The following is a 25,810-nucleotide window of genomic DNA, read 5'->3' as shown; positions in this document are numbered from 1 at the left end:
TTTGCAAACTTTCTTTCACAACATGACTAATATGGAAAGAGCTTTTACATGATTGCACATATATAATCTATATAAAATTATTTACTGGGAGAAAATTTGGAACTTAAAATTTGGTTAAAAAATGAATATTAAAATTGTCCTTATGTGTAATGGGAAAAATGAAATACCATTAATTGGTGGAAAAATATAATTTGGTTATTTTATAGTTTTTTAGATAGATGTTCTTCACTTCTAATTTAGTTGGAAAATGGTTGTGTGTAGAAGTTTTTGATAATTTTTTCTTTATCTGTTATGAAATCTATTTTTATTTTTTGTTTTGGCAATATTGTTCTCACTTCTTTTGTCAGCCTTTAAAGACCAGCTTTAACAGTTTTTGAATTAAATGTTCATTTCTTCTTTTTAAGGTTATTGACAGGGTGATGTTTTAGTTTTTGAAATCGCATTTTCAATTTAATTCTTGCTTTTAATGTCTTCAGATATGTTTCCCTTTAAAAAGAGCTCTATTTAGTTTCATCCTATAGATTAAACCATGGTGCCATACCCATTCTTTTAACACAACAATTGCTTCTATGATTTTTTTCACTGACATGCTCATTATTTGGAACTGTTATGTTCAACTTGAGTCTTAATATTGTTCCTATGGAGATTATAATTTTTATTGTACTATGGTCTGTAAAATATATTTACTTTTCCCCTTTATCCGTTCATTTTAAAGCTCTTTATGCCTTAGCATATAATCAATTTCTGTAAAGTACCATGAGATGCTGAAAAATTATCATTCAAAAATTGTCACAATTAAGTTCAGATCGAGAATATCCTTTTGATTATCTTTATATTAGATTTAACAAGTTATGAAAGGCAAATGTTAATCATCTAAAATGATTATCTTATTCAAATCTTTTCACATTTCAGTTGGCTTTTTCTTTATGTAATTAGAAGTTGTACCAGTTGGTGTACATATAGGTAATACAGATTGTTAACACTAGAAGGGCAGGAATTTAAGAATACCTTGAAGGACCAACCTGCATAATTAAGTGTTTTTTTTAATCGACAAGGCAAAGAATATAGAGATAGGATGAAAATGTTTATTTCAAAGTAAAATTTAATAAAATTGGTGTCAGCTTACACATCTGATCCTTCTAGTGTTATACGTTACGCAGTTTTCCAATTTGTAGAAATTATTTTTACTATTGATTTCTCTGCAACCATGATTGCCATTCTTTTTCTGTAATCACAAGCACACTATATTTCAGTCCTTTATCTTAACTGTGATTTTGTTTTAAATGTTTTCCTTGTATATATAAATTGTTTCCAATTAATTCTGCAACTTTTTCTGTTCTAAGCATGGCTTTGGCCCATTAACATAAAATATTAGAATTTTCAAGTTTGGTTTCTCCACCACCAAATTACCTTAAAAATAAAAATAAAATTGAAAAATCAACACTGGGTAACAAGTTTGCTTTCAAACAATCTGATCTTGGTCCTTCACTACCCCCAGATTACTGTCTATATCCTTAAAAAAAAAGAAAAAAGGCCAGGACCATTAAATACCTTTATTTATTTACTTTTCCTTGAAACATTCTAGTCTCATTCCCTGGGGTCAGATGTTCCCTTCTTACCTTTTGTTCAAATCAGGGTTTCTAAATTTAATTATTTTTACTTTATCACTTTATTAATCTCTTACTATTTTTAAATTAAAAAATTTACCCTTTCCAACTTCTCTAGATCTGCCCCCCTTACCCCCATCAGTGCACGCACCTCCCCCCTCCCCCCCATGGCCCCATTTCACAGGCTTTGTCCAGAATTGTTCTCTTAATAAAAAGGCAAGATTTTTAGAGGAAAAGTGCCTCTTTCCAGCACGTGAACATTAATTTGTCACTTGATTTTGATTAATCAGTATATCAAATGCCTGCTCATCAGTTTTCCTTAGTAAAAATTATGCAAATTCCTTCATCTTACTGAAAATTCTCCATAGGAAAGAAAAAATAGAAGATCGTGTTCAATCCTGTGATACTCTTTTGGGATGCAAACTGAGATGTTTAGAGTCCATGTCTCTTACATTCCAGGCACTGTCTTTTAATTCTTGTCTTTGAGGAGCAGTTTTGCATTAACCAAGTTTCCTTGCTACCTGAAAAGTTTTCTCCTGGATGCCCACAAAATTCTTTAATGCTGAAACTTCAAGCTTGGTGACATTCTTGGTCAGTAAGCCTAGGGGTCTTCTCCAATTCTAGGAATCTGTACTTTGACCTTGGTTTCCAATATTTCTAGGCAATTGTCTTTTTTGATTTCTTAAAATACTGCAGACTCTAGGTTTCATTGTGTTTTGATAGGACAATAGTAATTCTTTAATTATGTGATGAAGCTGTACAGAGTACATTTACTTAGTCTAAAGTGATCTTCCAATTTTGCCCTCGTGTTTTGTTCTGATAGTCTTTGTTCCTTTTCTGAAAGTGAATTATGAATCTGTTCTTACTCCTTTAGTGAGATTTCCCACTGTTATGCCAGACAGTCAATTCTCATGTTCTTGAATTCTTTGAGAGCACTTATTTTCTTCCTTGGTTCTTCTTTCAAAAGAATAAAAAAAAAAAAATAGAGCTTCTAAAAGACTTCTAGATTTTTTGTCAGGATTTATTTTTCCTTTTTGTTTTAAAAGGGACAGGTTTGTTCTTTTGCTTCATTGGGCATATTTCTGGCTGTTTTGAGGTGATGAAGGGGAGCTGGGCTCAGATATTATCACTTTTTAAAAATCAGAAATCCACCATAGAGCTTGCACAGTATTAAAAGTCCCAAATAATTTTCACACGAAATGGCTCTGCCATCCTAGATCATTAAGAAAATCTCATTTTTTGGGTATGAAACTAAGACCCAGAGTGAAGTGACTTGCCCAAGGTCACACTGCAAGTCAGCTGAAGAGCTAAGATTAGGATACAAAAATCCTGACTCTCAGTTCTTTGCTCTTTCCAATGAATGTTCCACTCTTTCTTGTAGATTACTGCTTCTTAAATAGCAACAAAACTAAATCATAAAAAGGGACAGTCTCTACTAGCCAGTCTTTTACCTTGCCATCTCTCATGATCTCGACCCATCATTCCTCCATCTACATTTCCTTGCCATGAGCGATCTTGGTGGTCATCTAGCCTTCGACCATGGTCTCCCCAGTCTCGTCCCCTGAAAAATAAATAGGCATATAAATCTGAATTGGAGTCGAACCCTTCTCTTAATCTGTCTTATTTAAAAGACCAACAAAGTCTAGCAGTTTAAAAAAAAAAGAGAGAGAAATTCCATCAAAAATAACTATAGACAATATAAAATACTTGGGAGTCTACCTGCCAAGACAAACCCGGGAACCATATGAACACAAATACAAAACACTTTTCACACAAATAAAGTCAGATCTAAACAAACTGAAAAAATCTTGATTGCTCATGTATAGGCCAAGCCAATACAATAAAATGACAATTCTACCTAAATTAATTTACTTATTCAGCACTATTCTAATAAAAAAAAAATTAAAGAGCTAGAAGAAAGACTAAAAGGTCAAGAATACCAAAGGAATCAATGAAAAAATGTGAAAGGTGGTCAAGCTGCATTATAAAGTGGTAATCATCAAAACAATTTAGTATTATCTAAGAAATAAATGGTGGATCAGTGAAATAGATTAGGTATATAGTGGGAAATAACCATAGTAATCTAGTGGTTGATAAATGCAAAGATCCAAGCTTTTGGGACAAGAACTCACTATTTGACAAAAACTAACAGGAAAACTAGAAAGCAATTTGGCAGAAACTAAGTACAGACCAATATTTCAGTAAGGTCAAAATGGGCACATGACTGAGACACAGAGTGCTGAGTGATGCCATAAGAAAATAGTTTACCCATCAGATCTATGTATAAAGGAAGAATTTATAAATAAACCAAAATAAGATAGACCATTAAGGAATATAAAAGTGATAATTTTGATTTATAAAATTATAAAGTTTTTTGTACAAACAAAACCAATGCAGCCAAAATTAAAACGAAAGAAAAAAATTTACAGTCAAGTTTCTCTGATAAAGACTTCCATTTTTCAAATATATATATGTGAGCCAAATTTTTAAGAATTTGAGACATTCCCCAATTGCCAAATGGTCAAATGATATGAACTGGCAGTTTTCAAATGAAGAAATCAAACAGTCATGTGAAAAATGCTGTAAATCACTAGTGATTAGAGAACTGCAAATTAAAACTCTGAGGTACCACACCTCACACCTACCAGATTGGCTAACATGAGAAAAAAGGAAAATGACAAATGCTGGATGGAATGTGGGAAAATTGGGAGATTAATGTACTGCTGGAATTGCGAACTAATCCAACCATTCTGGAGAGCAATTTGGAACTATGCCTATAAGGTTATAAAACTTTGCATATCCTTTGACTCAGCAATGCCACTAGTAGGTCTGTATCCTAAAGAGATTTTTTTTAAAAAAGGGAAAAAAACCTATTTGTATAAAAATATTTATAGTAACACTTTTTGTGGTGGCAAAGAATTAGAAATCGAAGGAATTAAAAAAAAAAAAGAATGCCCATTAATTGAGGAATGGCTGAATTAAATACTACAGTACTATATGAAATGATGAGCATGATGCTTTCAAAACCAAAAAAACCCCAACAAAACCTGAAAGACTTACACAAACTGATGCAAAGTGAAATGAGCAGAATCAGAGAAAGTTGTACACAGTAACAGCAATTCTGTACAATAATCAACTATGAATGACTCAGCTAATTCTTAGCAATTCAATGATCTAAGACAATTCCAAAGGACTCTTCATGAAAATGCTATCCACTTCCAGATCAAGCATACTTTTTTCTGTTTGTGTGGTTTTGGTCTGTTTTTTCCTTTCACAACATGTGACTAATGGAATATTTTTGCATGATTGTACATGTATAATTATAATTCAAACTGCTTGCTTTCTCAATGAGGGGAAAGGGGAAGAAGAGACTTTGGAACTTGAAATTAATAAATATGATATTAAGGGGCAGTTGGTGGCGTAGCCGCACTGGCCCTGGAGTCAGGAGGACCCAAGTTCAATCCAGCCTCAGACACTTGACACTTACTAGCTGTGTCACCCTGGGCAAGGTCACTTAATCCCAACTGCCTCCAAAAAGAAAAAAAAAGAGATATTAATAAATTCTTACATGTAATTTGAAAAAATAAAAGTTGTAAAATTAAATTAAAAAAAAATAGGACTTTAGGACGTAGCCAGTATTTGGATTGGCATTCATATCTATTTCCCATCTATTATAGTCAATTGGTGATTTATCTATAAAGATGATATGGAATAGATTACAATCCCTAACCCCAGGGTGTGCTGGTAAATTCTCAAAACAAAACAAAAAATGCTCTAGATATTTCAAAGTTTAATCTGCATTATTAAACATTTTCTCCATTTACGTCTAGACAATCGGACAATGGCAACAACAAAAATCAAGCCCAGATTGGAGCATGCAGACTTCTGAGGTTGGTGACCTATTCACACTGACAATAGAACAACTGCTTTCCAGGGCCCCTTTTAGCTGGTTCCAGTACACCTCTGACCTGACCGTACCAAAGTTTATGTTTGGAACTGTGAGCTAAGACTGTTACTTAATTAGAACATAAGTGACAAGGAAATCTGTTGTAAAAGCCTTCAAAATAAAACCCACGGACAGTCCTCCCAGTTACATGCCACATGCCCCTCACTACCTTCTCATCAATGTGGATGGATAGCTAGGAATACGTGTGCAAGAGTTTGAGAATATTTGTGACCACTAGAGCACTCAGAGCAGGCTCTATTTCATACAAATGTTTTGCTTCATTCCCTAGCCATCTTTTCATCAAGTGCGTTAGGGTCCCTCATGCCCCTTAGCCCTTCCCTCATTTCAAGTTCATAGGCCTGCTTCCTTTCTCTGTAACAGAAATCCATGGACCAGGAGGATCTAGCTCTTTCACCTCTAAAAACTCTTGCCTGAGGCCCTCACTGTCCTGAATGACGGTGGCTGCACTACATTTAGGCCTCATTCCAGCCACACTTCATTTTATGCCTGGCCATTTTATCCCCAGTTGCCGTACACTTGAACTCTACCTACCTTCCGAGTTCTGGATCCACAGTCAAATCCAATCTGTAATTACTTCTGGAAAATGTCAGTCTACTCCCCTATGGCTCCATGCACCACCCTTAAATTCTCTAAGCCAACCTACCGTTTCCTGGTCACCAATACCTTTCTTCTTTTTCTTATCATAAAAGTATTTCATTATTTTCCAATTACATGTAGAGATAGTTTTCAACATTTGTTTTTATAAGATTTCTAGTTTCAAATTTTTCTCCCTCCCTCCTCTCCCCAAGACAGCAAGCAATCTGATATAGATTATATATACACAATCACATTAAACATATTTCTGCATTAGTCATGCTGTGAAAGAAGAATCAGAGCAAAAGGAAAAAAACCTCAAAAAAAGAAAAACAAAAAAAGTAGAAATAATATGGTTCAATATGTATTTAGATTTCACAGTTTTTTTTTCTGGATGTGGAGAGCATTTTCCATCATGAGTCCTTTGGAACTATCTTGGACCATTGCATGCCGAGAAAGAGTCAAGTCTATTATCGGAGTTGATCAGCATATAATATTGATGATACTGTGTACAATGTTCTCCTGATTCTGCTCATCTCACTCAGCATCAGTTCATTTAAGTCCTTCCAGGTTTCTCTGAAATCGGCCTGCTCATCATTTCTTACAGCACATAGAATTCCATTATATTCATATACCACAACTTGTTGAGCCATTCCCCCAATTGATGGCATCCCATAGTTTCCAATTCCTTGTCATCACAAAAAAGAGCAGCTATAAATATTTTTTGTACATTGTGGGCCCTTTCCCATGTTTTACACCAATACTTTTATGTGCCCTTTGAATGTAAGCCTTCTTGAAGGCAGGGAGTTATCTTTACTTTTGTAGTAGCATTCCCAGTGCCCGGCACACAACACAGCAAGTGTTTCATACATACTTTTTTTTTTGTCTCTTTCATTCATCCATTATACGTTCTCTCAAACCGATCTAATTTCTGAAACAACTATCCTTTCTCTTCATTTCAGTGGCCAGTACTATACACGGAAAGAACCAATGGGAGGGGCAGGGGGGAATTTAAGTCCCTTTTTAAAAAAAAATATTTTAATATTTCCTACAGAACTCTGAGAACTCATTAATTATCTGGACAAATAGTTATGATCTGTTCATTTCTATGCTAACCTGGGTGGAGGAGGCAGCCCTCTTCCCTTGCTCATTCTCTTCTCAGATCCATAACTGCTCCACTCATCTCGGGATTCCCGTCCACGGCGATCTGGTCCTCCACGGCGTTCTGCATAGTGCTTAAAAATTAAAAAGCCAACGAATAATGTTTTAGTATCAATTTATACACCACTTGGCCTTCTCAGCAACATAGCAAAGAGTAGTGAAAAAGACCTTAAATGTTACTGGCTTATTTAAAAAAATATACTGTATTATCTTTATTCACTGAGTAGAGCTGTCGTCCTTCTGTGGACTGATATTTTACTTACTGAATGAAAATACTAGAAACATTTCACCAATGCAATGATCGGGAAACCAATTAAAAAAAAATTTTAAGCTAGACAAGAATAAATAACAGTATTCCTTCTTGCTGAAAACCCCCTTTACTATCTTTTCCCCCCAAGTACCCAATGGAGACAGAAAATGAAAAGATCGAAATTCCATTAAGTTCCTCACCTGCCCATCTCTGTCTCCCATCATTGACCTTGAACTTTCTCTCCTGAGGAAAAAACCAATAATACTTGTCATATCATTTAACCAATGGATGATTCTCATTAATAAAATTATATACTTGGGACCTATACAAAGAGAACAATTATTCTCCTATACAAACATCACAATAATTTATTGACTTGGAAAAACCAAGACAAACTCATTGATAGGAAGTAAATACTTTTTTCAGAAGTAATGCTGCCATCTAAAATGAAAGGAAGGTGATAAAACACAATCTACACCAAAATTACAGCTTTATGATTATTTATAGAAGCCCACAAATATTGCACAAATTGATTTTATTTTTATTTATGAATCGATAGGAGAAAAAGAAAAGGCTCTCCATCATTTCTAAATTTTCCCAAGTAAATTTATTCATACCTGCAACTGTAACAAGAAAAGTTGGCTCTAATAAGTGTATTTTTCTGTACATTTTCCTTAAACATGTACCAGACAAATTATTATTTCATTTTTATCCCAGTCCAGAGTTTGTAATATACCAACCTGTCCACTGAATGATCCTGGTACCGGCCACGATCTCTATGGTCAAAATCATGGAAGCGATCTTGGCGGCTAAATTCAGAATGGTATCGGTCATCCAGTGCTGCCCTCTTTCCTTCTGGCCAATAGGAATCATCCCGCCTAAAGGAAAAGCATAGATTTCTATAAGTTTAGTGAAAGAGGGAAAAAATGACAAACTTACTTTTCTTCCATCTAAATCTCATTGATAATGTCTATTAAGTTATGCTGAAGAGACAGTCTCCAATCTACCACTTGTTGCTATCATTAAATAGATTCAGTAATGGACTGAACAATGGACCCAACAATACACTAATTTTACTGAGAAAGCATATTCTTCCCTTCGTATTTAAAGATTTTTTTTTAGCAGAAAGAACATTTGCCCCAATTTAAATTCGGAGTGATCTAACTCACTTGTCTTTTATCTACGTTTAAATAAGAACATATTTTTAAATCTTTATCCGAACAGTGTCTTGTTTGATAGAGGAATGAGAAGTTTTATTTCAATATGCCACAATAATAGAAAAGACAGAACCACACAGTAGTTGAAGTTTGGATCTTTAAGCAGCAGAGCTGCTTGGCAACAACATTAAGTAATTTTTACACTTTAGCAATGAAAGTTCCATTAAGAAAACCTACCATTCAGGGTATTATTAACAAAAGGTAGGATCCCACTAATGCTGCTGACCCATTTAAAAGAAATACAACAGTGTCTTTAATGTTTATAAACTGCAACATATGGTGTAACACAGTAGATAGAGAGATGGCAGGAAGACTAGGTAGAAGTCCTGCCTATGTCACATAATGGTTGCATGACCTTTCGAGACTCTGGGCAACTGTAAGAAGTTTCAAAGAGAGGTGCTGACCTGTGTCAGCAGAGGGAGTTCTGCAGCTAGGAACTCTCTATAGCAATGAAATCATAGGTATGGTGCCTACTCCTAACCCAAAATTTCTAGCATTGACTGAAGAGTGAGGTATATAATGCTTCATTACTTAAAACCCCCAATCTCCCCATTCTCAAACCAAAATGAAATTATTTTTGTCTTTGGTCCTGCTTCACATTGCTTTTCTCCACATGTTCATATTAATAAGCATATAAAAACCTATGGCTTGAATTCTGAAAGAGCAAGATTTTGATGTACGATTTAAGTGCTAGCTGCTATTATTAATATAACTGATGCTACATGACCTCTACAATCTTTCTAAAGCAATATGAAAATTTCCTAAAGGTTGTCTAACATTAAACACATAACATCAGTATTAAGGAATTCATTTTTTTGTTTTCAAAAATAAATTTTTACTTACCTGCCATCCACATCATAAGGGCGTCTGATTGCAGGTCGTCTTCCTTGCTCATAACGGAGGGCCTGCTGTCGGCGGAGTTCTTCCCTCTCCCTATGAATTCGCTCTTGTTCTCTGCGCCTCTCATACTCTATATGCATCCTCTCCCTCTCCAGTCGCTCTCTTTCCATTCTTTCCCTTTCTAGGCGCTGTCTTTGAACAGCAAGTCTCTCACGAGCTATTTCCAGGCGTTCTCTTTCTTCTCGCTCCTGTAAGGCTTGAATTCGTTCCTCTCTTTCACTCCATTCACATGCCCTGAATTAAAGAGATAATAAAATCTCTTTGGTTCTAATGACACATTCTAATATAATCAGGCTGACATGATTATATGGGTTGCTGAGATAAAATGTCATAGATCATTAGAGCTGGAAGCAAGCTAAAAAATCGAGTGCTAGCATACCTTTACATTTGTTAGATGAAAAGGCATAAAGTATTTCAGAATTTATTTTAGAAGAAAAAGTGTGCACATCAGAATCCAAATTTGCCATTTACTAATGTAAGAGTGAGCTGAGGAGATGAAGATGGATAGTGTAGCATTAGTGCAAAAAGCAGTGGATTAAAAGCCAGAAGCTCTTGGCTATGGCATTATCCTGTTATGGACTATATGCTTCCAATCAGTTCACACTTTTGAGCTTATATTTTCTTGTTGGTTTTTTTTTTCCCTTTTTTGCGGGGCAACGGGGGTTAAGTGACTTGCCCAGGGTCACACAGCTACCAAGTGTCAAGTGTCTGAGGCCGTATTTGAACTCAGATCCTCCTGAATCCAGGGCCAGTGCTTTATCCACTGCGCCACCTAGCTGCCCCCGAGCTTATATTTTCTTAACTGTGAAATGAAGGGATTGGAATAATTGAGGTTGTTTCTCCAAGAAAGAAATATATTGCTTCAGTGGAAAAAAAGGGAATAGATATGAGGTGGAGTAGGGGAGAAATGACTCTGTCAGGATGATGAGGGTAAAGGGAAAGTACTATACAATTAGAATGTAAAAACAGATTAGAGGAAGAAGATACTAGTCTTTCCAAGGATGAAATAGTAGAGCCACAGAAACTATCAGGTAACAGATCACCCAGGAAGAGGCACTGAAACAAGAGGAGCAGTGGTAGTTGGCAGTACCCCCACCCCAGTATTTTTTGACCTGATAACAGCAACAGAGTCCTGCTGTCTTCCTTGAAACAAAACAAGAGAACTCTACGACTTATCAAAAACACATGTAGTCATAAGGGCATAGCAGTTACACTACCGGAAGAAATTTAAAACAATTTCCTAAAGACTATGAAGTCTTAGGCAAGAAATTGAAGACTAGAAGGGAACAGGTGGTGTTTTCCTAACTACTGCCCACTGAAGGCAAGGGGTGTCAAAGAGAAAAATTAATTTGCAAAGTGGACAACTGGACAGTGGATAAGAAGGTAGTATTTGCGAGAACTAAGAATTCTGGAGCATGGTTTACAATATAGGGTTGACAGAAAACTGGTCAGGAATAGAGTACACCTAACAAAGGCTAAAAGAAATGGACCTGCCAAGTGTAAGCTTTAAACTAAAAATAATGAGAGCAGAAAACCATACATCTTCACATTTAGATATTATGAAAAGTAGTCATGAAGAAGGAAGACTAGCAAATGAAAACACCCTGAAATTCAAAGGAGACAAAAATCCCCAAAAGGAGTCAGTAGTAAAACCTATGGTTTCAGCTGTCTATACACAGATGCCTGAAGTTTAGGCAACAAAGAGGAACTAGGGGTCTTAATGCAAGGGAGGTAATTTTGTTTGAGATGTAACTGGGACTTGGTGGGATGAAATCTATGACTGAACTATGGCTTTGGATTGCTATACTTTATTCCAGAGAAAAAGCATAGATAAAAAATGGTGAGGAGATAGTATTGTATATTAATAATATATACATTCATGGAAGTGTGAGAAAATAATGGGTTTTGGGATGCCCAGAGGGTCCCCCCCTCCCCCATTATATTAGATTGATTGCATTTACTTTGCTGATTGACTCACTCAGAGTTAACTTGATTGGAACCACACCTACCTGAAGGCCTGGCCCCCAGAGGTGTGTTCTCTGAACTCTGGCCTGTGCCCAGTCTGCTCACGGACCACCCTCAAGTCCAGTGAACCAATGGATTTGGGTGATGCTAGCCAATTAGCTTGAAGCAGTGTGTAAGGACCGCCTCTCCTCCAGACCCAGAGGAAGCTTCCACACTGAGTTACTCTCTCTGAGGTGCTCTTGGTGGCAGAGGACTTGGAGGAAGAAGCAAGGCCAGGCTGAGCTCTATTCTCTCCTCTAGGCTAGATAGGCCTTCTGAACTTTCAGAGACACGTGCATTCTCTTTATTAATATTTAATATACTTTAATAAATGCTTAATGCCCCAAAACTGGTGCTAAAGCTTCTAATTTATAAGTAGCAATATATTAGAAACCCCAGCTAATTTTCCTCAAACTTGGGACAGAAATAAGGTGACCACATATAGTTTTACATGCCACATAAGGAAATTCAGGAAATAAGAGCAGGGAAGCATTGCAGAGAATATTTGGCTTAAAGTCTGAGGAGGACAAATAAGAGATTCTGTCAAAGGAATATACTAGAGACCACATGAACAAAGAAGAAATAGAGTAGCAGTTTGTGAAATCAATCACATGCCCAGTACAGGAGCAGAACAGTGACTTATTAATACCTAACAACTTCTTGGCTTAATGATTTCATCATTCAAAAGAACCAACAAAGAGGAATGTTAGCCTGGATATGATTTGGAGCCAGAGAGAACCAGGAACAATAAGCAGAAGTTGCAAATAAGCCAATTTAGGCTTGATATGTTCCTTTTCTTTAGAAGTTGTTGAGCAAAGGATGGACAAATGATTCACTGATTATAATGGAGGGATTCCTGTAGTGTATGGTATGAATAAGCTTGTCATTAAGGTCCTTCCAACTCTCAAATTTGGAGATTCAATATAACTCTATGTAATTATGCAGAAAAGAGCCAGGGAGATCCTGGAGTAAATGCTCTACTGGAAAAATCACCTTTTAAAAAACTGGAATGCATCTGAAATTTTCATTTTAAATTATGAAGTTTCTTAAAAATATGACAAGTACAATTTATTGTGCCAGGTACAAGTGTTCATCCCAGTGACTATTGAGACCTATTATTATAATCTTTAACCTGCTCTATCAGTCACAAAGTTCTTAATAAAAATGCACAGTACAAAATCTTTGTAGAAAATACCTGGAAAATCTGGGCTCCCCCAAATTGGAAACAAATGGGTGGGCATGAGTTGGGGAAACAGTTGAATAAACTATGGCATAGGAATGCACGTAATGTTATTGTCTCTTAAACTAGATATGAAAGAATTCAGAGAAATATAGAAAGGTTTGTATGAACTAATGCCAAGTGAGGTATATGGATCCAAGAGAATATTCATAAGTTCTACAATAAGTGAAACGAAAAGAACACTAAAATGAGGCTGAGCCAAGAGTAATTGTAATAACCAATCTTAAACTCCATGAACAAATAATGAAACACTATCCCTCATTTTGTGAGGCAGAGGACCAAAGATGTACTTTATTGTAATCGCTCTAAATCCTAGTTATGGTATTGGCTGGTTTTGCCTAATTGTATCTGTTACTAGGGAGGATTCAATGGAGAGGTAGAGGTGGTGGTGGTGATGATGGTGGAGTGTTATATTTGGAAAGGATGGATATCAAAAGAAAAAGCATCAATAAAACATTTTAAAAATCTGGTCTCCTATGTGACTAACATTATAACTTTTCTGGGCCCTAGTTTTTGCACATTATATACACATATATGATGATTTATAAAGTTCCTTTATGTTATAAATCCTGACATATATTTAGAACTCCAAATTGTTTACCAATTGCTGTATAATCCTAACAGATGTATAACATAATAGCAAATCAGAAAAGACAGCCAATATTTATGACTGTTAACTTACCTTCGGGACTCGGAATCTCTCATCTTCCGCTGGTCTCTGGACTTATCAAATGATACAACAGATCGTTTTTCTCTACTGGCAGATTTGCGATCTTGGCTCTTTGAGACCTGAGTTTTTAAAAGTGAACCATAAACTTTTAGGTGGAAAAGAAATTGAGAAGTAAAATGAAGGGCAGATGCAGAACTTAGCCTCATTCTAGCATCTAAATACCAAAAGAACCAGAAGTCCTCTAGTGTGACAGGTAAATTATTATTATTATTATTTTAAAAGAAATAGTATGGTTCATTCAGCATTTATACTCCACAGTTCTTTTTTTTTTTTCTTTTCTGGATTTGGAGATCCTCTTCTATCATGAGTTCCCTAAAACTCTTCTGTACCATTGCACTGGTGAGAAGAATATAGTCCATCACAGTAGATCAACACGCAATGTTGATACTGTACAATGTTCTTCTGGTTCTGCTCATCTCACTCATCATCAGCCCACTCAAACAGGTAAATTCTTAATGAAATAAAAAGTATCATAAAGCAGAAAGGATAGAGGGATTAACATCTGCACTGATTGTAAACATGTATTTATTCAAGTAATTGGATTTCTGTTCAAAATTTATTATCAATGACTCGAATGCCAATATAGATGATCGATCATCTTGTCAAATGTGTATAACTGGGAAAGATAGCACTTCCGCTGGATAGAAATGTGATCTAAAAAGATCTAGTGAATGGAGATATTTATAGAAGCTAATAGGAGGAAATTTAATTTGGATAAATGAGAAATACTCCAGCTATATTTAAAAAAAAAAAAACTTCATGGACAGAGAGGAGAAATATGGCTAGAAAGCAATTTCACTTTAAAAAATAAAAAGAAAAGAGCCCAGAGATGCTATGAATTGGCGGTGTGATATTAAAACTTAATAGCAAATTGTTTAGATTCAAGCAAGTGATGGTCTTCACGAATGTACTATACTCTGCAAATCTAGAGTACTGTGCTCAGTTATAGGTACCACATTGAGCAGGGTTATTTACATTTAAGTTATACAGATTTTTATTCAACATTAAGGAAATGGGCTACCTTCCTGGGTCAGTTTTCACATTCATCAGCAATCAAAGCAGAGTGTGAATGGTCACTTTTAGAGATTGAAGTGGTTCATAACGTAGGTATAAAATGGGTTAAATGACACTTGAAGTCCCAATTAACTGTATATCTATGTATGATTCTATGATCAAACTAAAGATTTATTATGTAGTTAGCACCACAGAAGAGTAAAAAACAAAGTATAGTTCGCACCTTCAAGAAGTTGTATGAAAAGCAGCAATATGAAGTTTCAACTTTTAAGCCTAACACGAGATTCCATCAAATTGGAGTTCAATAGATTAATTTTCAATCTTATCTTTTTTTTTTTGGGTGCCAGGCAACGAACGTTAAGTGACTTGCCCAGGGTCACACAGCTGGTGTCAAGTGTCTGAAGCCGGATTTGAACTCAATTCAGGTCCTCCTGAATCCTGGGCCAGTGCTTTATCCATTGTGCCACCTAGCTGCCCTCTAATCTTTTTAAAATTTTTTTTTGGGTGAGGCAATTGGGGTTAAGTGACTTGCCCAGGGTCACACAGCTAGTAAGTGTTAAGTGTCTGAGGCCGGATTTGAACTCAGGTCCTCCTGACTCCAGGGCCGGTGCTCTATCCACTGCGCCACCTAGCTGCCCCCCTCTAATCTTACGTATCCTTTTTATTTCTTTTTAATTTTTTTGCAGGGCAATGAGGGTTAAGTGACTTGCTCAGGGTCACACAGCTAGGGTCAAAGCGTCTGAGGCTGGATTTGAACTCAGGTACTCCTGACTCCAGGGCCGGTGCTCTATCCACTGCGCCACCTAGCTGCCCCCCTTACTTATCTTTCTAAAATATACATTTAAAATAATTACAAATGCCAAGTAATGAAGTATATTAACACAAAAATCAAATATGCTGTCATCTGAATTCTTAAAAAGTATATTAATAGAACCATAATTATCAGGGGAAAATGGAGTTACATTTTCTCTTTTCTTAAAAAAAGCTCAATGATATAAAATTTTACAATGTCTAATTGTTATAAACTAGAAGTTATTTTCATATTATGAATTTACCCACAAGCACATAAAAGTTACAAGATGATCTTGATTAAAATATACTTACTCCCTCTTTTCCTCCACTTGTTTTTACACTGATAACAGGTTCTCCTTTGGATTTGTCCATTACTACAGTCCTCTCTGTTCCTCGACTTCCTATATGAAAGACAATCAAAAAATCCAAGATAAGCAGCATAACCCTGAAGTGGTAAAATATATCTCAATATATTTGTGTAAGCAACTGACCAAAGACAACCAATCTGATATGAAGAAAGCAATAAGAAGTCATTCCATTATTAGTTAGAGTACCTGATTTAGTAGCTCTCGCTCGATCAGATCCAGGTTTCTGTTCATCTTTATCCTTCTCATCACTTCCATCTTCTTTTCTAGTGTCATCTTTTTTGTCCATTTTATCATCTCTTTTTATGTTCGTAGATCTAGGAATAATACCACAATCCCCAAAACACAAAGAATTATCTATTAGATTAAGTAATGAACTGTAATTTGGATGTTCCAATATTTGGAATAAGACTAATAATTACTGTATGTATTATTTTTTTCTTTTCTCTTCACTCAACTGGCAACATGCTCTTTTAAGTGGCTTGGGAGAGGTCCCGGGGCACTTCAAATTCACCTTGTCCAAAATTAAGCTTATTATTTATTAGTTTTTCCAGAGTCAATCAATAAACACTACACTAAGAGCTTATGATTTGCCAGGCACCCAATTTTACATGTTCGAAACCCTGCTCTTCCTTCTACTGCATCTTCCCCCTTTCTAATCAGTTACCAAATCCAGTTTATCCTATTTCTGCAACACCTCACCCACCTAGCCCATCCTTCTTTATTCCCCCAGGAACAATCTTAGTACGGCACTCTGATATAAATCAGGGAAAATGATAATACATTAAAAAAAGGTCTTTACAATTCTACTTGCTCTCCTTCTAAGAAAGCCTGGTTATCATTTCCAGACCAATCTTCCTTATGCATCAAAGTGGATGTGAAACTGCTCAAAAATCTTCAACAGCTTCCCACTGAATAAAAATGTAATCTTAGGCACTCAAGTACCTCCCCTACCTGATACCACCCCCTACTTTTCCCCAGTGATCCTGTATCACTACTTTGCATTCAGTTCTTCCAGACCAATTGGCCACATCCGCTGAATGATCATTCCTGGCTCTTCCTTCTGCTGTGCTCATAACACTCTGTATGCCTAGAATGCCATCACTCCCATCTTCTTGAGAGGCAGTGTGGAATAATGGGGAGTACTCTGGATTTTGAATCAGGAGTGATCGGAAATCTAACTTTGCTGGATAATCTACATCATAGTCTTTAACTGTGGATGTAACCTAAGGCTGTGTGGGCTCTTTCCTCTACATATAACTCTTTTGCTGACTTCCTTAATGCCTATGGATTTAATCATCTCTACACAGCTGGTTCCCAGATCTATGTAAATAGCCTAAATCTCTGCTAACCTTCAAATCTGTATCTCCAACCAGTGGACATTTCAAAATGGATATACTTCAAGCAGCTTAAACTCAACACATCACTATCTTCTCCTCCAAAGCCACTCTTCTCCTAGATTTCCTTATTTCTGTTAAGTCACCCAAGATTATAACCTTGGCACCATCTCTAAATCCCTACTCCCTCTTACCCACGTAGCTTATCTAGTTGCCAAGACTGATCTATTCTATCTCTGTATATTTAGCATTTATTCCCTTCTCTCCAGTCCCATGAGTACCACCTTAGTTCAGGCATTCAGTAACTCAAGTTACCCCTTTCTCTAGAGTTTAAAGCCTTACCACCTAGCTTCAATGTAGTTTTATTATTCATTATTCCCCTTCATATACTCAACTAACTGATCTTTTTCTTGTTTCTCACACATGATCCTCCTCCAAATCCAATCTACCAGCTTTGACTGTCCCTAATACTTGGAAATGCACTTCTTATTCCATTCTGCTTAAGAGAAATCTGCATTTCTTTTCTTTCAAAGCTCAGCTCAAGTGTTATCTTCTACCAGAAGCCTTTCCTGATCTTTCCAGTTACAACCCCCAACCCTACCCCACAATTACCTTATGTTTATACATGTACATCTCTCTCCTTGTAAATAGCAAGTTCCTTGAAGATAAGAACTATTTCATTTTTGTTTCCCTGTACCTAGCAGTACCTGACACATGGTAGGCAAATTATTTTGCCTCTGTAATTCAATTTCCTTATTTGTAAAATAGGGATCAAAAAAAAAAAAGTGGGCAAAGTGCTGTATAAATTTAAGGTAGTGTATAAAAGAACAGTAATTATTATTATTTATCTATCCTTTAAGGCCTAATTCAAATGCAACCTCCTTACTATGACTTCCTTCCTGTTAACATCTCAAATAGCTGTATTTTTACCTCTCTTGTATGTTTGTAAATTGTTTTGGATTACATAATTGTGTTAGTAGAGTACCAGGAAGACAGGGACTAAGATCTGCCAAAAGGATTTAATAAATCAATTATGTTTTCAGTTTTTAAAAAACAAATACCTGTCACTATTAGTTGATTTTTCTCTCTTTCCATCACTTTCTCTCTTGTCTGAAGTTTTTTTCCCAGCAGGTTCGTTTTTTGTCTGAAATCATATTAAAAAAAATTCAAATTATAGAAGCAATACAGGGTTACATGAACTAATTTCTTCTAAGTATTTGGTTATAATACCACAAAGGGTGGTTTAGAACTTACTTTTTCTACTGAGATCATTTTCCCATGAAGCTCTGTCTTGTGAAGGTGGTTAATACATTTTGTTGCTTCCTCAGATGTGGACATTGTGACAAAACCATAACACCGAGCCCCAGGACTTCGAGCATTAGTGACCACCTTGGCACCAACAACCTTTAGGAAAGAGAACACACACTGAGCACCATTTTATGTGTTATGTCAGCTACAAATGATCACTTATAAATAAAGGGAAGGGCAATATCAGCAGAAGGACAATATTAAAGATGGGAAAATCTAACACTCATGTTAATAGCTATATGCATCTTCCACCGTTTCTTGGAATAGTTTAATTACTGAACAACCAACTTTTATTGTGGTGTTGTCAGAAGATGAAAAAGAGACGACTAATGTGTTTCTAAACCAAAGAGTATAGGCACTATGGCAGTGAGGGCACAGACAACATATACTTTTATTGCTACTGCTTTTTGTATAGATATCATTTACTTTTTCTATCCTCCTGAAACACTCCTAAAGATTTATAATTTCATTAATATGTTCTCTCTACTAAAGCAGAAAAAAACTCCTCCTGACCCTAGTAGAGAGTCTCAAGGATTGTTAAAACAAACAAAAAAACCTAAAAGTCACCTAGTGGACAAAAATTTCCAAGCAATGATGCCTTCATTTAGCTAGTCTGGCCATCAGACAAGAGACAGGAGTATCTATAATACGAAATTTTCCAAGCCTGACAGGACCCACCCAAAGTGCATTCTACTGATGTTGCTTTTGAGAACCCATCTCCATGACATGAAGTATCAAATGTGGGATATCAATGGAGGTTTTATTACTAATCATCTTTAGTGGCTATTACTGAGGAAGAGGATGAACCTCTTCCAAAATCAGAAAGAAATGGTGTGGTATAATGGAAAATAATATTGGACTGTGTAAACAATTGTTATTTGAGATTTTTATGCCTTGGGGGAGGCTGCCAGTCTCCTTCGTTGCCCCAATATTGCGGTGAGCCATTTAGCTAACACTCCCCAATTAAAAATTGGTCCCCACAATTGGGAGTCAAACTGAATACTCTTATAAATTCTTTTTTGAAGTTGTAAGCAAATTACTATGTTATACAGAGTAGACAACCACATATATAAGCATCAATGTAGCATTCTGGATATATATGCAGAGTACTGCTGTACTAAAATAACATGAGAGTTTAAGGACATATTTTGAATGATCAATTTTCATTGTACTACAAATTAGGAGTAAAATTCACAAAAAATATTTACATACTCAAGCCAATATTTTAGTTTTTTACCCCTTTCTTGTTTTATTGTATTGTTCTTTTTATAGGCTACTGGTGATAGTGATTTTTTTCCTGATAGAATCTACTATTCAGTCCTCAGCATAAACTAGAGATGTTCAAAATGTTTTTTTGTAAAAAACTTCCCACAAATGCCCCACTCCCTCTCTCCTGTCAAAATATCAGAACTGAGGTTCCCTGTTTTTTTTTTAAACTAGTGAACTCCTGTTTTCAAAGGGGAAGGGAAGAAAAAGCAAAAAGGACTTGAGTACCTAAAAGATAGAAAGATGATATTAAGTTAAAAAAGAATACTGAAAAGGACAGAGGAAATTTTCCCCAATTTGGCTTGTAAACCATTTATATATTATATTAGATGGACATTCTTACACGAAAGAAATATGAATTTGGCTAAGTAAGGTTACTAAGGAGGACCCTTTGCTTAAGTTTTCAATTTTCCTAAGTCTTCCTTTCCACATTCTTTTATTTTTTATTTGTTTTTTTTTTTTGCAGGGCAATGAGGATTAAGTGATTTTGCCCAGGGTCACACTGCTCATTCTTTTAACTAAGTTAAAACTAAGTAACCTAATAAACACATAAATATGAAATAAGTGATTAACATAGGCAAACTTATATACTCAACAAGGACTGTCTTTTAAAAACCTTAGGTTTTCTACACACAAATTCCAATTTGTCATAAATTCTGCTGGCAGAATGAGAATATATATATCCTATAAAGAAAAATATCTCATTATTCCAGTCAAACCTTATTGCAGCCACAAAATGTTATTATCCAGCTTGATCACCCACTCATTTGGATTTAGCTTCAAAGGACTTTTAGCTGTTTAAGTGCTCTAAGGATGAAGATTTGCCACCATTGAAATGATAAAAATACATACACCATAGACCCTCTGATTATTTTGAAAAGACAACACTCATTTTAATGTATAAATTCTGGGATGTCTAACAGAAGTTGATCCAACTTTTCGTACAACCTACAAAGCCTTTAATTCTTACCTTTCCATATTTGCTGAAAAGATTCTTCAAATCTATAGCTCTGGTACTAGAAGAAAGTCCACTAACCCAAAAGTTTCTACCACAACTGCTAGTGGCATGACCTGGTTTGAAAGAAAGTTTCAGCCAACAATTAGTGTTTGGGAGACTGTAAGTCCCTTAGGAAACTCTGAAAGACTAACACACACACAAGTACATGTGCACACAAAAACAGCTACCATTTCTAGATGGCACTACACAACCAGAAATTTTTATGGGAGTTGTAAGGGATGAAAAGAGGCATTCTGAGTTATTCCTAAAGCCCATTTTTCTCAAGTCAATGAGAAGACACATTATTATAAAAGTTTTCTAGGAAGTCACTACCTTTTTCTTTGCTTTAGCGTATTCCTTTATCTTGAAAGCGGTTTCACTCAAACAAACCCATTAACCAGCAATTACAGCCAATAGTTACTTTTCAATTAATGACACGAATGTAGTAGAATACATGTGGATAATTGAAATACTAGATAATCCCGAACTATTTGATGCTATTTTTTCCCCAATATACAGCCATTTGGCTTTTTAAATATGGATTTTTAAAGCCTACTATCACAATTCCTTTACATACACTTAAACCACAGCTATTCAAGGTGGGAAGTGGCCTGAAAATGTGTAAAATCCAAAACATGGCTTACCAGCCTCCACCCAACTACAAGCTAAGTTTTTTTTTGTGTGTGTGGGGCAATGGGGGTTAAGTGACTTGCCCAGGGTCACAGCTAGCAACTGTAAAGTGTCTGAGGCGGGATTTGAACTCAGGTCCTCCTGAATCCACGGCAGGTGCTTTATTCACTTGTCATCTAGCTGCTCCCCAAGCTAAGTTATTTTAACCTCGAGGTAAAGTATGCCTGGACCCACAGGGCATAAATAAAAGTTCCAAACAGGCAAATTTAGGCCTGATATGAAGAGAAATATCTCTAATTTTCTGAGGTGTCCAACACTGGAGATCTTAAGCAATAGCAAGATAATATCTTGTCAGGTATGAGAGGATATTCTTGTTCAGGCTGAAGTCAAACTAGAAGGCTGAGATTCCAAAACAGTAAAGATTTGGGGTTCAAATCCTGGTTCTTTTAACTTTCTGTTTCCTTGGGCAAACATTTAACTTCATGGTGCTTCAATTTTCTAATCTATCAAATGAGGGAATTAAGCCACATCACCCCTCGAGTATCTCAGCCTGCTCCAGATTTGCATACTCCTATAAATATGGCCCCTTCTAAGTCACTTAACCCCCTTGGAATGGAGTTTCCTCTGGAGTATTCTATGAAATAAATGACAATATCAAGTAGGAAAATTTCTTCCTCAATGAGAAAATTACAATTTATGTAACAACAACTTGGCTTATTATAGGGTACAAGTAAATCACCACTACTGAAACTGAAAAGAACATTAAGAGACTGCTGCATCCCATAATCTGGCACTGTACCTTTTTCATCTTTGGAGACTCTTTTGGTATCTGAGTCCTCTTCAATAGAGCTAGAGACAAAAGTTAATGTTATATAAGCAAGGAATAAACATACAGAAAACTATACTAAAAAGCATATTACACGTGCTAAAGTTGCATACCTACCAGAAATTTAGTTTTGAAATAAAAGATACCTGGCAAACTTGCATTTGGAAATCTGACCCAAGAACTAAGATGTCAGACTCTTAGGAGTTAATTAATTGTTGGATTAAAGCTAACTAGGAAAGATTATAGAAAACAACCATAGTAGTTGAGAAAAGGAACATCCATATATGTTTTAAAACTCACAAAGAAACAATCATATTTTCTATAAATAAGTTACATTTTCATCAGTCTGGCTGGCCAATTGAAGAAAAACAGCTTATGTGTGTCATTAAATGACCAATGAAAAAAAGATAGCATCTGGTCTAGAACTGAGAAAAAACAAACCTCATTTTCTGATCACCGCCCTCATTGGTAGAGGACTCTTTAGTAGCAGATGAATCTTCATTAATAGCTTCATCTTCACTTTTTCTTAGTGTCTTCTTTGCTATCTTTGGTTTCGGGCTTGAGGCTTTCTCTGGCATTTCCTGGGCTTCCTCGATAGAAGCTTCTGCATTCTCTGATGCTGTTGCTTTCTACTCTGATCATTTAGGTTCTCTACCACTACTGTGTCAGAGTCCATTTTCTCTTCGTATACTTTCTGCTCGCTTTTTTCCCTTTTCACTATATCTAAGTGCTTTTCTGCCTTCTGCAATTGCTTGTGTTGACTCGCTGTCCAAATCTAATTGCTTCCCTCCTCTGGATGATCGGTGACAAAATTGTCCTCTTCCTCTGCAAGCTTTTTGTTTGGCCCCACGCTACTTGCATCCTGTGAAAATGGCTGCTCCAGGTCGGAACCTTCTTCTTTTAGTGGGTCAGACTTACAAAGTTTCCCCCAAAATGTCGAGTATTTTCTCATTTTCTATGGATTTAACAGGAATAGAATGGCACCAAGGTTTAATTACCAGGGAAATAAAGCAAATCACAAATGCGGAACTGGCACAGCGTGCCACACTAACATGAAGAGGAAACTGCTAGCTACACAGAGATTGGAAAAACCCTGACGTATACATGCTTATACTGTTTAAAACTACCTGCATTCCAACAGTCTAGTAATATTAAGAAAGTGTCAACCTAGAGGGAAGTGAAAGGATCCCAGAGATTAACCCCTATAAAACCTTCTGGCTGATTTCTTGACAGTCTTCATTATGTTGCTGTTTATATACGGCTCTTCAAAATTTAGCTTCCAAGTCCAACGTGTATAACTGAATGTACCATCATTCACTGACAGCTCAATTTCGAAATTTCTTTTGAATTTCTTTTAACAGAACAGTCCAATATGAAATACCAGAAACTCTTCCAACGGTTGCAGGAGTTATTATTTGCAGTCCAGAAAGTGAACCAGTATTGTTTTGACATTTCATGAAGAAAATCTTTCCTCTTCTGGAATCCAGTTTACTTCTTACGTTTTAAATTAGTTCCCACAACAGCTTTAAACTGCCTGAACTGCTTTAACTCAAAACTATTAATTAAAGATATTGCACAATATCACAAGATCTGTTTTGGTGTGCAAATTTTCTTTTAAGAGTAGGCAAACTCTTTATAGTCATCTAATCAATATTTATAGTAAAGTGAATGGGATAAGCCGTCCTCCACCACCACGTTGTTACTGAAAATGATAAATACTCCACTTTCACAGATCTGGTGATATGATTGGGTTTCCAATCTCTATGATCCTGGTATGATTGGGATTGTCCACCATCAGGACAATGAATACCACAGTAAGGTAATTACTAGGAAATAATATTGATAAAAAATAATTAAAGATTTATAATGCAGTAGGTAGGAAAATTGAAACTGTTTCAAAACCCTTGTTTCTGGTTTCTGATTACAGGTACCTGGCTCAAGGATGGATCTTCAATCTCCTGTAAACACAAAAAGAAAAAAGAAAAAAAGGACATTGCCAAATGAATGAAATCTATAGTTTTTTTAAAATTTAAATAAGGGCAGCAAATCTAGAATCTTGAAAAAATGCAAATCATAAAGCAATAATGGTTTTTAAAGATATTGGTCCAGGTAAGAAAAATTGTTCACCAAGGAAACAAATCTCGGAAAGCAAGCGATCTCCCTTCTGCATTTTGTTCTCCCAAATTTTGGAAGTACTATTAATAATAAGCAGGAGATATGGGCCTTTCAACAACAGTAAGTACTATTAATTAAACTTGAAGTAGAATTTGCACATATTATAGCTACTCTTTCTTTTAGTCACAGGTTTTCCAGGCACCAATAATAGAGCTCGTTTCTGAAACTGTGGTCAACTTTTGGTAAATTCAGAATGGAGGTGGATCAGAAATGGAGATAATTTAATTATGCCGAGGAATTTGCAAATCATTTCTACACACCTTAAGGATATGTTTTTGTACTTACATTTGAGAACTGGCATGTCTGGTGATCTGGGATTTCATGTCCAACAAAATAACAAAGTCCTACTATGAAGACCCAAAGGTGAGCTAGGAATCATTTAGGCTTTCCTGCTTTATGATGTTGCAGAAAGAGGACTGAATTTGAAACCAGAAGACTTGGGTTTGAATTCTAGTTCTGTTCTATCTGCAGAATTATGGGCAATTAATTTCACTTTCCTGGACCTCAGCCTCAGTTTCCTCATCTAGAAAATGAGATAGCTAGACTGCTAATGCCTAGGTTCACTTCTAATTCTAACTGAATCTTAGGATTCCTGTGAAGCTCCTCTTTCAAAGTGATACAAAGTGCCAGCCCAAGTAAAGGTGCAACAGCTTCAAGAGGGGGAAAAAGTGGGTCCGTTTGGATTTCAAAGTGTTATCCTGATGAAACAGACATGGTACTATGCAATGTCAGGCTAAAACAGTACCCTAAACAGTAACTGCAGTAGTGCTTGTTAATAAAGTTGTAATGCAGGTATGAGCTGACATAGTTACATTTGTGTTTTATATTATAATTTTAAAAAGACAGCATCATAAGGCCTTAAGAGTTGGGAAGAACTTCAGAAACAGCATCTAGTTAAGCTGCAAATCCAACCCCTGAATCTGTTTGGGGGTTCTGGAAGATTGATAAATTACAGAATTTAAAAATAAAAATACCCGTAAAGGTCAGCTGAACTTCCCGTTGAAACCCCCTGCTCAGCTTCTCCCTTGCCCCGCTAAACTTCAAACTAGAAAAGAGTGCACATTCTCTGACTGATACAAAACAAATAAAACAAGGAAGGTTCTTGGTTCATCACTTATTTATGGGCAAATGCTTTGGCTTAATTTGGGAATAGAAATATAAAAGAATATCTGCAAGAGCTAACTATTCATCAAGTGTTTCCATAAAAATAGTTCATTTAAAAATGTTTTGGAGATTAAGTGTTCAATAAATGCTTGCTGAATCAGATATATTCAATAGCTGAAAGCAAGGTTTAACCTAAGATAAATTTACTCTCATAGTTTAAATTTATGTAAGCTACTAGCCATAAATAAACTCTAGATGTACATTCAAGTAATCCACAGAAGAAACTTAGGCTATGTGTGCAAAGCAGAAATTTCTGGAACCATTTCATTTTTCACACAGCCAAGACC

The 25,810-nt window shown here is 35.9% G+C and overlaps 1 protein-coding gene across 1 annotated transcript in view; it reads right to left on the bottom strand.

Moving 5' to 3' along the window:
- LOC122739246 (scaffold attachment factor B1-like) overlaps window positions 1-25,810 on the bottom strand; it is a 38,736-nt gene that overhangs the window by 6,901 nt on the left and 6,025 nt on the right. The window contains 17 exon segments of the mRNA XM_043981058.1: window positions 3,059-3,168; window positions 7,264-7,382; window positions 7,759-7,801; window positions 8,299-8,436; window positions 9,619-9,909; window positions 13,602-13,708; window positions 15,768-15,856; window positions 16,010-16,137; window positions 18,219-18,301; window positions 18,412-18,561; window positions 20,702-20,802; window positions 22,158-22,207; window positions 22,626-22,813; window positions 22,816-23,103; window positions 23,105-23,139; window position 23,277; window positions 24,116-24,142. Coding sequence (XP_043836993.1) covers window positions 3,059-3,168; window positions 7,264-7,382; window positions 7,759-7,801; window positions 8,299-8,436; window positions 9,619-9,909; window positions 13,602-13,708; window positions 15,768-15,856; window positions 16,010-16,137; window positions 18,219-18,301; window positions 18,412-18,561; window positions 20,702-20,802; window positions 22,158-22,207; window positions 22,626-22,813; window positions 22,816-23,103; window positions 23,105-23,139; window position 23,277; window positions 24,116-24,142 — 1,948 coding nt within the window.

The sequence above is a fragment of the Dromiciops gliroides genome, chromosome 1 (genome assembly GCF_019393635.1).
Source record: "Dromiciops gliroides isolate mDroGli1 chromosome 1, mDroGli1.pri, whole genome shotgun sequence".
Taxonomy (NCBI): domain Eukaryota; kingdom Metazoa; phylum Chordata; class Mammalia; order Microbiotheria; family Microbiotheriidae; genus Dromiciops; species Dromiciops gliroides.
Note: the sequence above shows the minus strand (reverse complement) of the source record. Positions and strands in the feature narration are given on the sequence as shown.